This window comes from Genypterus blacodes, unplaced genomic scaffold, assembly GCF_046128005.1.
Source record: "Genypterus blacodes isolate CSIRO-AG114 ecotype Tasmania unplaced genomic scaffold, CSIRO-AGI_Gbla_v1 ptg000053l_1, whole genome shotgun sequence".
Lineage (NCBI taxonomy): Eukaryota > Metazoa > Chordata > Actinopteri > Ophidiiformes > Ophidiidae > Genypterus > Genypterus blacodes.
Window position 1 is genome coordinate 5444822 of NW_027466865.1, and position 15179 is coordinate 5460000.

Sequence of the window (15179 nt, forward strand, 5' to 3'; positions counted from 1 at the left end):
GAATAAATGCATTACAAATCCAAATTATTACTAATATTGTTATTCTTGCGTGACCAAATGCAACCAGGGAATGTTTCTTCAACACGCCAAGAAGTTTCACACACACCCACAAGCTTGTGGGCGCATTTTCTGCTTTAGAAAGCCAACACAACGTCGCTCATAGAAGCGAAAGTTGCGCTACTCCTTCTGCTCAAATGACATTTTGGCTGCTGAGCCTCCTCACCGGCCTTGACAGAGGAGGAGGAGGAGGGGGAGGAGGAGGAGGAGGAGGACCCAGCCGGAGCGCAGGGCGCACAGATCACATCCGGGGCTGGTTTATTCTAATAGCGAAGCGGCCAACCCGGAAAAAAGAGAGACTACTCAGTAATCCGATCACACAAACAAAAAAAGACGAGGGTGTGTGTCTGTTTGTGCGTCTGAGAAAGTGTGTGTGGCTGTGTGTGTGCGCCGGCTTTGTATTAAAGTTACTTAAAAACTTTATTGATCATGCTCAGTGGACGCGGTTTGTTTCTGTCGGTTTCGTGAGGAGCTGCTGTCTGTTTGTCTGCCTGTCTGTCTGTCTGTCTGTCTGTCTGTCTGCGGGGCTGTGGCGCACACCGACTTTCCAGAGCGGGTAAGTCAATGGTACTTTGTGACTCTGAGTGTGTGTGTGTGTGTGTGTGTGTGTGAGAGGGAGAGAGAGGGAGAGAGAGAGAGAGAGAGTGTGTGTGTGTCCAGATGGTTCGGTAGGGCAGCGTAGGTGTGGCCGCGCGTTGCGTCGCTGAGTCAGTCCAGGTCACCGGCTGAGCTCCGGTCAGGTGTTTATGACTTAATCGCAGCCTGGTTATACTTCCACACTCGTGTTTGCGTTTCCACGACACCGCTCGCTCGTCCTCGCGCCATAACCCACGCTGATCGCCATCAAAGTGAGTGAGTGAGTTAGTTGTCATTGTTGCCGAAGCGAACCGCATGTTTCAGTTTAGAGAGATTCGAGCTGGAGATTGAACAAACGGAACGGTAGTTTGATCGATTACGCTGATCTGGCTGTGACACACACACACACACACACACACAGAGGCTGATTGATGCAGCGTGACAGGCTGCTTCAAAGCCAAAGTGCATCAGATTTCAAGAAAATATGCTCAAGAGTTTCAGAATTTCTCTTATTGCTGAAGTTTTGTCGTCTCACCACCAAGTCTGAGTCCTCTGAAAAGTTAGACCAGATGTGTTCTAATGCCCACAATGCTGTCTGTCTGTCTGTCTGTCTGTCTCTCTCTCTCTCTCTCTCTCTCTCTCTCTCTCTACACTGACCTTGCCATGTTGTCCTAATATACTTCAGTCACACATGGACTCAAATTCTTTACACCCATTTTAAGATATTTAGCAATGGAAAAAGTCATAACAAATGGAAAATTAGCCCGGAAAAAACAGGTTTGCATGCTTTAATTTTGTTATACTAGATATACTTAGATACTTTTAATATTGTGACTTTATTGATATGTGGTCTTGGTGTGAAATCCTGAAGGCCTCACATCTGTACATCGTCACATCTCAGAGGCTGAAGCACTTGTATGTTCTACCGAGTGCGGTAGGTGATGATACCAAAAATGCAGCTTTGTCTATTTCAGAACTCGTCTGAAGGCCCAAAACATTTGAACACATCGAGTTACACGTTGGTAGAATTCGATAGAAGTGACGTCAGATTGTCCTTCATCTCCTGAACCAGGCTTCATTCTGCTGTTTAGCCTCTGTGATTCACATGCACAGCATCGTCTTAATGAATACATCTCACCAGCTCAGCCCCCCCCCCCCCCCCCCTCCTCAGACACACACACACACACACACACACACTCCCTCCTCTCTTTTCCCTCTCTCTCCTCTTTTCTCTGGCCAGTGGAAATGTGCATGTGTGCAGATCTTGAATGCAGTGTGTAATTTCTGGCTGTGGTAGAGCCTCAGGCTGCAGGCTGAGCTGCTCAGCCTCAATCACATCACATGAAAAACTGCTGAGTGTGACTGTGTCTCTCTCTCTCTCTTGCTCTCTCTCTCTCTCTCGCTCTGTGTGTTATGTGTGTGTGCATGTTTCCTTTGCATTTCAACACTAAATGAATGACGGTTATCTTCCACATATCTGCCTGATCTCTGTCTAATCTGTCTAACTTGGTTTCTCATTTTACATTGTGTCTATCTGTCCACAACATTGAAGTCTCTGTCTGTCTCTCTGTCCGCCCCGTCTGTCTGTCCGTCCCAGTGATATGTGATAGCAGCTAGCATGCCGTACGTGGACCGGCTGAACCGTGTGTGTGGCTTCCTGGACATCGAGGAGAAGGAGAACAGCTGTCGATTCCAGCGGCGATACTTCATCCTGGACACTGAGGGAAATGCTCTGCTGTGGTACATGGACAACCCCCAGGTGCTCCACACACACACACACACACACACACACACACACACACACACAGTGGCGTATACTGTACTTGAACAAACACCAAGAGGAAGTGACCAATAAGAGCTGTGTAACCTTGGACTCTAAGCCAATGACGTGCTTGTATGTGTGTGTGTGTGCAGAACCTGCCCAGTGGAGCCAGCTTTGTCGGCAGCCTGAGGCTAACCTACATCTCTAAGGTAAACCACGCCGTCCTCTCCTCCGTCTTGCCTGTCGTTCCTCTGTGTTGTGGGTTGTGACGCTGGTCGGCTGTTGCGTCACACAGCTGCCGTCTGCTCGACGCATCAGGAGCAGACGTTTGTGTAATTAGAGGAGTTCACAGAATACACAAACAGAGGGGTGAAATAAGTGCGCACGCATACGATACACTGGATCCCAGAGCTGTCTGCTCTTAACTGGTTAGTTATAGCTGTGATGGTCACATGCGGTGCTGAGCTGAAACAGACTTTGAGAAGTTTTCCAGATGTCAGTGAGCGAACCAGAGATAATGACATCTGGCTTCAGTGCAGCACAGCGCTGACAGCTCCTCCCTGGACTCTGTGAGTCAGATAGGCAGACAGGCAACACTCACTCAACCCAATGAAACCTGACCAAGATATGACTTCTCTCCTCTCCTCTCCTCTCCTCTCCTCTCCTCTCCTCTCCTCTCCTCTCCTCTCAGGTGAACGAAGCCACGCTGAAGCAAAAGCCGAAGACAGAGTTCTGCTTTGGTGAGTTTATCCTCTCTCTGACCCCCGTTGTCACATGTGCGCTAAAAATTTACATTACGCAACAAATTGTGGATATCTGTGCGTGTAACATCATAACACTGAATAATTATTTGTGCAGTGATCAATGCAGTTTCCCGGCGCTACTTCCTCCAGGCCAACGATGTGGCTGACATGACAGACTGGGTCGCAGCTCTCAACAAGGCCAGCAAGATCACAGTGAGTGCAGCGACACACGTGACGGCACACACAGCAAAGCAAACAGGAGCCAGGTTATAATTTGATGCAATAACATGTGGCTGCGGCATCCTCCTGTTGGTGTGTTTGCACGTGTTGTGGAGACGTGTTGAAGCAGTTATTGCTCAGGGATTCGCTCCACCTGAGCTGAGGATGATGCAGTTTGCGGTGGTGCGACTGTTAACAGTAGTTTGTGAATGAGGAAATTGTGAATGTGCAATCACACGCACGCACGCACGCACGCACACACACACACACATCAGCACTCTCCTTAATGGAGATAATGCTGTGAATGTGAGTGCAGTGTGTTGTGCACGTTTGTGTTTATGTGTTTGCAGCACATATAGGCATTTGCATGTGTGTGTTCAGTGAGACGATCTGGGCCATGCTGGCTGGCTGGGCTGCAGATGTGTGTGATGGAGAAGAGGGTGTGTGTGTGTGTGTGTGTGTGTGTGTGTGTGTGTGTGTGTGTGTGTGTGTGTGTGTGTGTGTGTGTGTGTGTGTGTGTGTGTGTGTGTGTGTGTGTGTGTGTGTGTGTGTGTGTGTGTGTGTGTGTGTGTGTGTGTGTGTGTGTGTGTGTGTGTGTGTGTGTGTGTCTCTCTCTCTCACCTGCACTCTGACACAGGAAGCAGCGCTGCTCACTCTTTCTTTCACTTCCCCCTCAGCGGCTCTGCTCTCTGGGCCTCCCGGGGCTGAAAGTGCATCATCATAAGGCAGAAAAGAGCAAATCTACGCACTCTGGCCTCATTATGCAGAATTCATCCACTGCAGAGTTTAGATTTGATTCTTGCAAAGTTTTAAGATCTTGCTGTAAACCTATGTTTAGCTTTCTTTGCGTTGGAAATGCTTTGAGAAAAAGATCCACTTGGGTGCTTCAGATTAGGTACATCAACAGGAGCCTCATGCACTTCTTGTTATTTTTCTGTGTGTGTGTGTGTGTGTGTGTGTGTGTGTGTGTGTGTGTGTGTGTGTGTGTGTGTGTGTGTGTGTGTGTGTGTGTGTGTGTGTGTGTGTGTGTGTGTGTGTTGTGTGTGTGTGTGTCTTTCGGTCAGAGTTGGATTTGATCTTGTTACTCTTTACCGTCCCAATGTCAACACGACGCACAAATGCTGTTCCACTATGACTTATTAGTGTGGTTAACATTACCCTGCCTGTATCTACGGTAACAGGTTCCTAAAGCCGCTCCTGTGCCGTCCAGGCCTGGCGTGACCTCGGTCATCGGTGAGGCTCAGCGAGGGAAACGGCAGCAGGCGTACAAGACTGAGATCATCGGCGGCGTGGTGGTTCACACTCCCATCCAGGTAACAGCAGAGGGTGCTGAAACCTTCCACGCAAGAAATTTGAAACGGGATAACGGAACGGCAAACTCTGGGCTGTAAGTCATTATGTCATAGTGATGTCACAATGGTGTGTTTCAGAACGAGGGTGAGGAGACGGAGGCGAGGGAGAGGAAAGGCAACAGGCCGGGAGTGCTGAGGTGCGGCTACTGCGTCAAACAGGGCAACGTGGTGAGTGGAAGTGTGTTTGGATAAATGAGCCGCAGGTGGAGGCTGGTGGACGCCATTAATGCTCTGTGTGTTTCAGCGGAAGAGCTGGAAGAGGCGCTTCTTCACGCTGGACGAAAACGCCGTCAGTTACTACAAGTCTGAGACGGTGAGGTCATGGTGTGTTTGTGTTGTATGACTGGCTTTGTGTTCAGCTTAATGCCTTAGGGTTTGTCGCATGTCGCTTGAGTGGTGCGGTTGTGCTCCATGTCTGTCTCAGGATAAGGAGCCGCTCCGAGCTATTCCGCTGAGGGACATCCAGAAGGTCCATGAATGCCTCGTCAAGTCAGGGTGAGTCAAATGTCTCTCTGTCTAGCCATTTGTCCTTCAGCCATCTGCATGTTTCAGCGTCTCGCTCTCTCTCTGTCCATCAGGGATCTGCTGCTGAGAGATAACCTCTTTGAGATCATCACCAGCTCCAGAATATTCTACGTTCAGGTACGATCTCTTCTCAGTCAGAAAGTCTGTTTCTCACACGCCATCCTATTGAAGAGAATTTGCCCTTTTGGCTGCGGTCAAACCGCCCCGGTATTTTTAGGTACATGAGCTCAAGTGGCTCAGAACATTGATTAGATCCAAAGCATTAAGCTAAAGGGGAAGCAGGGAGTCTGAGCCTGTTTGTTGTGTGTGTCTGTGTGTGTGTGTGTGTTCTGTACACACTCTCAGATGTCTTTGAATGTTTTGTTTTTTGGCATATTTAAAGTTTGTTTTTGTCAAACGGTCGCTGCCACCTGTTACCATGACAACAATAACATCCTGTTCCTTCCCCTGGGACAACAGCTGACTGAGAGGGTCAGAGTCAAATCAGATGGGAAGTTCTGATATGCAGTATGCACTTCCAAAAACAAACGCACACAGACACACAGATATACAGTAGATACACACATGCATACATAGATAGCTCAGTGTCATAACAATCAGTGTTATCAGTGAAAATGGCTCCAGACAAGTAAGTCTACTTGTGATCTTTTGTTCTCTGCAGACAGACTCTCCAGAGGAGATGCACGACTGGATCAGGGACATTGAGATGAAGATTCAAGACTTTCGAGGCCCATCCAAGGCAACACTAGTCTCTTTCCTTTCCAAAAATAATGTAATCATTGTACATAAACCTAGTTCTCGTATGTTGAAGAGGAAGTGAGGAGTCACATGAACGGTACATGTTGATGTTTGTGTATGTTCTCTCTTCACGCAGGTTTTTCCATTTAAACGTGGATCTTCGCTGTATCGCAGTCACCACGCCTCCTACGCAGCCCGTAGTCACCAAGGCGACGAGTGGAGACCCGCTCTGACCAAGTCGTGCTCAGTGGCACCGGGCTGGCAGCCTTGGACCCCCGTTCCCCAGCGTGAGCTCTCCCTCCTGGACGGCGAGGAGGAAGACATCACGTTCGGCCCGGTGCCCACTCTGCCGTCTCTCTCCTCTTCTTCCACCTCTTCGTCCACCTCGTCCTCCTCCAACTCGCTGTCCACCCCAGCTCCTTGCCCGACTGTACCTCCAGCGGCAGCGGCAGCTCCGAGCAGCACCTTTGGGGTTCCGGCGGCTGCGGGAGAGGCTGCCGCCGGGCGTCGGAGGCACCGCTCTCAGCCTCAGCCGCACACGGACTGCACCTTCCCCTTCAACCTGGATGCCGACGGCATCCGCACCACAGACGTCTAGATCAGCAACGTTTGTGTAGCATCTGCTTAAAAATGAATGTGACTGCGAGTATTCCCTGTTATGAAGTGACACTGTGGACCATTTGCCTCATTTGCACTTTTGATGGTGCCCCCTGCTGGGGTTAAGAGGTAACTGCTGGTTTCATGGCCGCGGTGCTGGTGAAAATGGTCCAACATGAAGGGGACCTAAAGGAACAGTGTTAAGTGTTGGCAGGACTGTGAAATTATAGGTCGGTGCGTTTTATTTAGTGCAACTTTTTCTGAAAACTTGAATAATATTAATGTTAATACGTAATTAGTCAGTTCTTGCAAATTTACAAATGATGGCACATGCTTTAAGTCTGTGTCGTGCACTTTGGCTCCTATCACAGATGTTTCTCTCCTCACATCATAACCACCAACAATGTATTTAGACGTATTACAACACAAGTATTTAAAGGCAATAAGACCACGTAAGCACAAATAGATTTTTATATGAAAGAATGTAGTCCCGAAAAGACTTTTTAAAGAATCACTTTGAATGATTTGGACCAGTTTAGTTGGAGACGTCCCTGCCTCTTGTTTTTTATCCCCAGCTTTGAGACGCTGTGAGACCCTGACACCAGCACACGTTTAATAATACTTAACAAGCATTTTATAAGTAGAATCTCATCAGATGTCGTGTGAAAGTGGAGCGACGGCTAGCTTCGGTAATGCTCATAACAAAACAATGGTACTCAAGCTCAGTGTCGTCTAGAGCCTTTCTATCCTTCACGCTACGCCTTAACTAGAGCTTATACATGTCAGCTTTAGCGATCAACCGTCAGTAAACTGTGACTCCTGTCTTATAGCTTGTGATAAGGTACCAGAATACAGCAGCATTTAAACGGTACCCAAAACTCTTTTTAAGAGTTATAAAGTAATAGAATAGCTGATCAGCTGGTTGAGCAGTTTGTGAATGTGATCTTTATTCTTGTTGCAGCAATTTGTGGGAAAATGTGCCACTACTTCTAGTAATTTTATTGTAATTTCACACTTTGCTTTTGTCCTTTTAACTCTTTGATTTTTTTTTATTTTTACCTGCAGCTTTTATTGCAGGTTCCTCTGAAATGCCTCAGACACCTCAGCTATTCTGCAGTCAAAGCGGCATTGCAATAGAACACAGAGGACAAGTTAGATCCACTCATGAGAAATAAATTGGAATGTGGCGTGTGTATGTGCAGAGCAAAAAAAAAAGCTAAAGTGCTGCGAGTTCAGTCAAATCAGGACTGACACTAAGCCCATTAGAGCGCTGCTGTTACCCGCATTTTTTCTCCATAATAAACCTGCTATCCAGTTAGAAATGTGGACTTTTGTTTGTTGCTCAAACTTTAAATGATTTCTTCTTCTTGTGAAGTTGAGTTCAATTCTGAATGTGTGTGTATGTCATGTGTCCCACAAACCACAAGGTGCAGTCTGACACATGTAAGATAGTCAGTGGACCAAGTTTGGTTACAAAAGACCATTTGTGAAATATAGCACTTTTGATTCAAGAGCCACGCCCTCTCAAATTTACCAGCCAATTGCAGCAGAACTTAAGGAAAACAAAGATCAGTCTTTCAGTTTTGTGCAAAAAAATTATTTAAAAGAGTAGAAAATCTAGCTAGGCACATGTGGCGACTTGGCTGAATGCAGTCAGACCAGAAGAATCCAGGCGGAAACAACTTTGGTTCTATGACTTGCTGTTGATAAGTTATGGGCCAAATGTAGAAATTGTTGTTACACCGCCACCATCAGGCCGATCAGTGTAAGTTGTTCTCCTTTGGTGAGCTCTAGAACCTAAATGAATTAAGATTTGTTCATTGAGCTTTCACGGTTTCCAAGTTGAAGAACATCTCTATGGGGCCTAAATCTTTGTTTCTCTCTATGTATACTGTAACTACCAACTATGAAAATAATGACATGTCACTCAAAACAATTAATGGTTGTTTCCAAGGAAAACACCCTAATGGAGCATATGTGAGTAATTAAGTTTGCTTCTGCGTTTGTGGATCCTTGTGTTCCGCTCAGTCAGGCCAGAAGTGACTCAGACATTTTCCTGTTGTATTTATATTGTAGTATTACTGGAGAAAGTTTTGAGCGTCACATGCATGGATGGAAGCTGTTTAAGGAGAGTTTATAGAAGCATCTGCACCAGCGTCACCATGTCAACGTTTCAAATGACAAACTGCTCAGATACAACAGCACCAAGATGACTCATTGTTTTGGGTAAGTTCAAACCTTTTCAAATACCAGAATACTGCTGTACTCGTCTAAATATCACAAAGACTTTAATCAGCGTAAAAACCTTTTTGCAACAGTCTGAGTTCAGTTCTGAGGAACCTTTGTCATCACTTCCATATGGTCTTCCTCACCTTCCTCACATTTCTCTTGATCTTCCTCTGCGCTTGTGGGAGAAGTGGCGACAGAGTCCTCGTTTTTTCTACTCCTCTACCCCCTTCATCAGGCGTGGGAGCTCAAAGATGTCACCCGGGACCTCCTTCTCCCTCTCAGCTCCGTCCATGATGTCGCCCTCTAACAGCCTGTGGAATGACCGCACTTGTGCTCTGACGAGGCCGATGGTCTCCACGTGTTTCAGCGCCTCCTGCAGGGCGTCGTCCGTCCTGCCCACCTGCTTGCTCAGCCTCTGGTTCTCCCTACGCAGTGGGCAGGAACAGGGGCCCCGGTCTGTGCCCTCTATGTGGTCCAGGATCCTCTGCTGAAGCCTCTGATTGGACTCTTGGAGTTGCGCAATGTGCTCCCTGGCCTCTTCCTCCTGGTTCCTCATCTCCTTCAGCATATAGGCGTTCAGGTACATGCTCCATGACAGCAGCTCGTTCTCCCGCTCCACCAAGTCGATCCTCCGTTTAAGAATGTCATCCATAGTCCATCGATTGTCATGTTAATGGTAAAAGTAATGATTGATGATTAATAAGCTTTTTTTCCAAGGCGCACCAGGAAACGTATTGTCATGCACATTACGTCATTATGTTATGTTATCGCTGCCTTCCTCATCATTAACTACTGGGAGGTCACGATTGCGTCATTTACCGCCGCGCGCTCGAGATAGCTGCGTTGTTTGTTCATTCGTCAAGTTCCCGGATGAAAAGAAGCTCACAGTCAATAACAGAGGAGGAGACACGTGTTCAGTTCAATCCGTGGATGTTTATGACGTGTTTACGACTGCGTTTAACCCAAAACGAAAGCGTCGCTGTGCTGATCAAACTAGGGCGCCTAGTTGTTGTCACATCCCGTTACTCAAAACTTTTATTTTTTTTTATTATTATTTATTATTTTCTCGCATCTGCCAGGTGACGAGTCTTTTGAATGAACAATAAAGGGAAGAGGGATCTGCTCAAAGAAAAGTGTTTCTAACAGCTGGTGTAAAGGTTCATTAGTGAAACATGTCCAGAGCTCCCCTGACCTTGCTCAGTGTGGACCCCCCCCCCCCCCCCCCTCTTTCTTCTTTCCTCTCCCTCTCAGTGCAGCTGTGCAACTGCAGGTGAGCTTAAAGCCTCGTCCTGTTTGGTCTCTACAGAACACTTTACATTGTGTTGGAATGAAATGTCACATGTGCTGCAATGAGTTTTCAGTCTGAGTTCCTCCAGAGAGAAATCAAAGCTGCAGCCATGGAGCAGAAGAGAGACAGGCAGGGAGCTGAGATGTTGCTGAGGGTTCAGGTGCGGAAATATGGAAAATATAATGAGGTGAATAGAGGACGAGCCTGGACGAGCTGTACACATCTGCACGAAAAACAAACTCCACATCTGCCACATATAGACATTAAAAGAGCTTCAAGGACTATGTATTTATCAATGGTATCAATGATAAATAAAAACGTGTCCCCTGTGTATGTGTGTGTGTCAGGCTTTATGAGCCTTTAAGTTTTAATTTCACGTCTGTACAACCTAAAGATCACACTTCAGGCACTTCAGTTGGATGCCTGTGTTTACTCTGCGCTCACGCACACACATAGATTGCAAGAGGCCTCCTAAATGTTAATCTTTCCACATGGAGGCTCAGGTCATTATGGAACTCAGTGTAGGTATTTCTGAGATCATTGCTCTGTGGTTTGGTGTGTTTCCCCCAAATGCCCGTCAGATTACCAACAGCACTGCAGCTGCACGTTGTGTTTTCATCTCTGTAAGCAGGACTGAATGAAGACAGGCGGTGTGATGACGTCATTCGTTCTTTCTGTCTTCAGGGGTCATTTATTACACAGGCTTCTTTAATTGTCTCCTCGCCTTTGTTATTTCGCTGTTTGCAGAAGGAATCCACTAGAGGGCGCTGCCAGACACCACACTTTACCATGAGCAGCTACAAAGGTTGACTGAAATGCTTGTGATGAAGAAGTTTAAAATGCATTAGTTGCTGTTGTTAGTGATGTTTGTCAGTGGTCGGCATGTCGTCTAATTGTTACAGTTGTGGTCAGTCCAGCCTGATGTGTGTGTGCGTGTGTGTGCAGGATTTTTGAGGAATTTGAGTTTTTTGGCAGCTTGACCTCAGTTTACATTCTGCAATTAAAACATTTCAGGCATTTTTTAAAGCCTGCTTCCTGTTTTCAGAATCAACACTTTTTCATTCAAAACCCCATGTTCATCATGTTGCCATCATATATGCAGTGTATATTTGAACACAGCACGTAGATCAAGTGCACAACTGTTCAAAATCTCACCACAAGAAATTGATAGAACAGACTTGAGAGTGTAAAAGAGTTACAATGCAAATACAATATCATGATGTCATGAATTCAAGCAGGAGAAACGTCTCATCAGAGCTCCAAGCTGTTATCAAGCTTAAGACTTTGGATTCGACCCACAACAAATAAGGTTGTTTACTGTCTCTTACAAGAAGAAAAGTACAGTCCAGCTTACATATGTGATATGAAGTCATAATAATGTGGAACAGGTTTTCCCTCATGTGGACTCGGAGGCCCCGTCTGGACCCCGGCCAACCCCCCCACCCTCCCTTTACTTTCCCACATCAGACCACGTTACAAACTGAAGGTGGGGGGAGGGGGGAGAGGGGGGTTGGAATGTATTTTGCCCTGTGTGATGTGATTGTTTGCAGAGAAATGGGTTGACCTTGCCCTCTAATGCCACACACACACGCACACACTGTTTCTGGCCCAGGCTGAAGGTGTGTGAGACAGACCTGCTGAGTGCAGGAGGTCTGGGACCCCTTCAGCACTTCCTCCAGACAGAGAACAGAGGATCCAGTCAGCTGAAGCCAGGATGGGACAATAATGAGCCATCCAGCACCTCATCTCAGGTATTATTGAAACCTTCATGCTCGCTTTCCTTCTGCCTCCACAGCCCCAATGAGTCCACATGAAGAGATTCAGTTTAAAAAACTAGGAAATAGATTAATTACTCAATATTTCAAGGCACAAGTTATAAAATATGCCTTTTATGAGTATAGGTCCTCAGATATAACTCCATAATCAATAATCTTCCTGCACACAGATTCAAACTGGCTTTGAATATTCTAAAACCTCAGGAATAAACGTAGTAAAGCAGTTTATGTTTCTGGTTCACATATTCACTGATGCGTTCAAATTCAATGATAATTTACATTTATTTTAACTTCAACAAATTAATTTTAACTTAAACAAAACGCATTGACAGCGAGCGAGCAACTGTATTTAAATTTGTTTTTCTTTCACATATTTAAAGTTTGCAAAATCAAATCAAATGCTATACCTGACGATTTGAAAAAACACAAGTTAGTTTGATTGTAGTAATTAAAGCGTAAATGGTGATTAATTTGAAATCTGCGTTTTTAGACGAAAACGTTTTCATAGAAATTTTTCGCGTTTAACAAAATTATCCAGTCAGTTTAATTTCACAACTATACATTTTTTGACTTACATTTTAAAAAATCACCAATTGCTTCAAAAATCTGTACACATAAAGATTACATCATCTGAGTCATTTTTTTAACTCTTCCAAACAATTTTATTTTTTAAATAAATGTTTCAAAACACACAATTCAGCAAATATGACCAAATTAATATAAGATTCAGCAAACACATAGCCTCATTTTAGCGTTAGTACATTAATACAGTGACGCGTATTTGGCACATTGGCGCTGTTTCTCTCATACTGCCTGATTAGAATGTACATTTTGCACATCTTTTGCGTTTGGTAAATAATATTACGTTTTAGGTGTTTATATATATACAGACTGAGCTGTAAACACATGGGCGCGATTACAACAACTGAGGCCATTTAAACGGAAAGAAAAACATTAATCTGGCTAAAATATTTCTCGTTTAACTTCATTCACGTTCACTTTATTACTTTTACGGCATGTTACCAGTTGTTTTCATATTTATTCTGACACAATATTTAGAATATTTCTATCGCTGCAAAACTCTACAAATTTGTGAAAGTCTAGATAAAATGAAGTGTCAAAACAACTGTGTACTGACTTGTTAGCACACACACACTTCACTGTTGCACCTTCTGAGCATTCGTGCACCTAGCAGCCAGTCGATCAGCGGCCGGAGTTCTGTTGGTCAGCTGTGTGTGTGTGTGTGTGTTCGTGTGTGTGTGTGTGTGTGTGTGTGTGTGCGTGTGTGTGTGTGTGTGTGTGTGTGTGTGTGTGTGTGTGCGCGCGCGCGCGCGTTCCCGTGCTTATCGCGCTGCATTTAACGCACAAGAATTCTCCCGACCCTCTGTTGTGTTTATTTCCTCATTGTACACTGTAACAGATCAATCAGAGAGTATATAAGTAAGATGAGATGAGAAAGCGGCTCCGCTGATGCGACTCGGTGTAACGGAGGGATGTTGACCTCCCGGTGACCCCTGCAACTTCCAACTCCGGTTGCCTCCGTTTATCAGGATCCCCGGTAATCCAGGAAAAGCCCCGCGACCAACCGGAGCTGGATGAACTGTGTGTGTGTGTGTGTGTGTGTGTATGTGTGTGTGTGTGTGTGTGCGTGCGTGCGTGCGTGCGTGTGTGTGTGTGTGTGTGTGTGAGAGAGAGAGAGAGAGAGAGAGAGAGAGAGAGAGAAAGAGAGAGTATAAGATTAAAGGTTTTCCATTGTGCTTTTATGATAAAAACAACAAACCAATTCCACCCAGCATTTGTCCAGGAGAGAGAAACAGCTGACATTTGTTTATTATTCACCCCAACCAAAGACCCTCAATATGAAAGATTACTGAGACCATAACTACATCTTCTCTATACTTTCATTTCATCAAACATTTATGTTCCTGTTAATTGAGGAATGGATGAAAAAATCCTTGTGAGTGGAGATTTGTTCAACCGCTTTAATTCCATTATGATACAAAAGTAAAAAAAAAAAAAAATGTAATACTGACAGGATCCTGATTAACGTAGGATGGAGCCAAAAACACTGAATGAAATAACAATTGTGTGTGTGTGTGTGGGTGGGTGGGTGTGTGTGTGTGTGTGTGTGTGTGTGAGATTGGCCGGTGTCACTGCTCTGATTTGCGCCTATAGGAGCGGAGGAGAGGCGAAGAGGCAGAGACTGGGCTCCATTTGGAACTAGAGACTGGCGAGCGGGGTTCAGATCGAGACGGTGTGTGTCAGAGGGAGAGAGAGAGAGAGAGAGAGCGAGGGAGAGAGGGAGAGAGAGGGAGAGACAGAGAGGGGAAAACACAGCCCGAGCTGCTTTTCTCCGCGGATCTTTGCAGCAGCGGCGCGAACGAACCGCTGGAGCCGCCGGAGCTGCAACCTGCTCGGGCACAGACGGAGCGCAGCACCGGGGGAAGAGACGCGGAGGTCGGATGTCACTCGGAACCGTTTGGGTCTCTGCACCTTTCAGACCTGCATGAAGAAACACTCGAGTTAAAGTCGAACTGCTTTGAATTCAGCAGCAGGATGTGTGTGAGTCCTGCAGGGAGACTAGAGCTGCGCGTCTAAGGTAAAACAAAAAGGCCTGTCCGACACACACACACACACACACACACACACTCACACACACTCAACTTTACTTAGCTCAATTCAATATCACATATAGGGGTTTTGAAAATGTAAATAGCATGTATGAGTGATTTTATTCAGCCCTCCCTCATACTAATCACAGTATAAAGTTACAGTGTATTACAATATGTGCACGTTTGACGCTACAGAACAACTACAGCCAGGCTCTGCATGTCATTTGAATCTGGTTTAATTGGACCTGCATGGGATTCATGATCAGTTTAACAGTTAAACTGAAATTTATCGTCATTATTAGAGTTGTTCATCAATCAGAATTTAACACAAGCTTATATAAATTTTTGTTTGGTGTCATTTTCCCACAATATCCAGCCTGTCAATTTCTTTGTGTGTGTGTGAGTGAGAAAAGGGATCAACGACAGAACCCAAAATCAAATCCCAATAACACCCTTTTTTTTCGTACCTCTCTCTCTATCTCCCTGTGAATGTGTGTGTGTGTGTGTGTGTTCGTTCAGTGGAACATGGCAAACGGCGGGGATGAGTTCGGCCTTCCGGAGCGTCCGGACGTCCTGGATTCCCCAAAAGAGCCCAAAGAAGAAACAAACACGTACGCGTCAAAATCACCCACTTCACCACAGAGCGCGTCCAGCCAGCAGGTACACACACATACACACACGACAACGATTAGATTATTGACTATTA

The 15179-nt window shown here is 45.6% G+C and overlaps 2 protein-coding genes across 5 annotated transcripts in view; both read left to right on the top strand.

The window, feature by feature from the left end:
• Positions 1-311: 311 nt before the first annotated feature.
• Positions 312-7891, top strand: plekha2 (pleckstrin homology domain containing A2). 4 transcript variants are annotated; one of them, XM_076150809.1, is made up of 13 exons: positions 312-613; positions 1608-1651; positions 2231-2392; positions 2548-2604; positions 3087-3135; positions 3254-3351; positions 4539-4670; positions 4788-4877; positions 4954-5022; positions 5134-5204; positions 5288-5351; positions 5896-6006; positions 6109-7891. In XM_076150809.1, exons 3-13 carry the CDS (start codon positions 2252-2254, stop codon positions 6568-6570), a joined length of 1344 nt encoding a protein of 447 aa, XP_076006924.1. In that variant the 5' UTR covers positions 312-613; positions 1608-1651; positions 2231-2251; the 3' UTR covers positions 6571-7891. The 4 variants fall into 4 exon arrangements, with proteins under 4 accessions (XP_076006924.1, XP_076006923.1, XP_076006926.1 ...); XM_076150808.1 differs by lacking the exon at positions 1608-1651; XM_076150811.1 differs by lacking the exon at positions 1608-1651 and having other exon boundaries at positions 5896-5973.
• A 3766-nt stretch (positions 7892-11657) lies between these two features.
• LOC143001201 (T-box transcription factor TBX5-like) overlaps positions 11658-15179 on the top strand; it is a 12002-nt gene continuing 8480 nt past the window's right edge. The window contains exons 1-3 of the mRNA XM_076150662.1: positions 11658-11837; positions 14037-14460; positions 14993-15133. Of these exons, the coding sequence (XP_076006777.1) occupies positions 14999-15133 (135 nt within the window). The 5' untranslated portion in view covers positions 11658-11837; positions 14037-14460; positions 14993-14998. The remainder of the gene's footprint in view (positions 11838-14036; positions 14461-14992; positions 15134-15179) is intronic.

Bases quoted from the DNA above. Each gene is read 5' to 3' on its own strand.
- plekha2 (XM_076150809.1), top strand. From the start codon at position 2,252: ATGCCGTACGTGGACCGGCTGAACCGTGTGTGTGGCTTCCTGGACATC. The intron at 2,393-2,547 runs GTGCTCCACACA...GTGTGTGTGCAG, and splicing joins GGTACATGGACAACCCCCAG to AACCTGCCCAGTGGAGCCAG. The intron at 2,605-3,086 runs GTAAACCACGCC...CTCTCCTCTCAG, and splicing joins GGCTAACCTACATCTCTAAG to GTGAACGAAGCCACGCTGAA.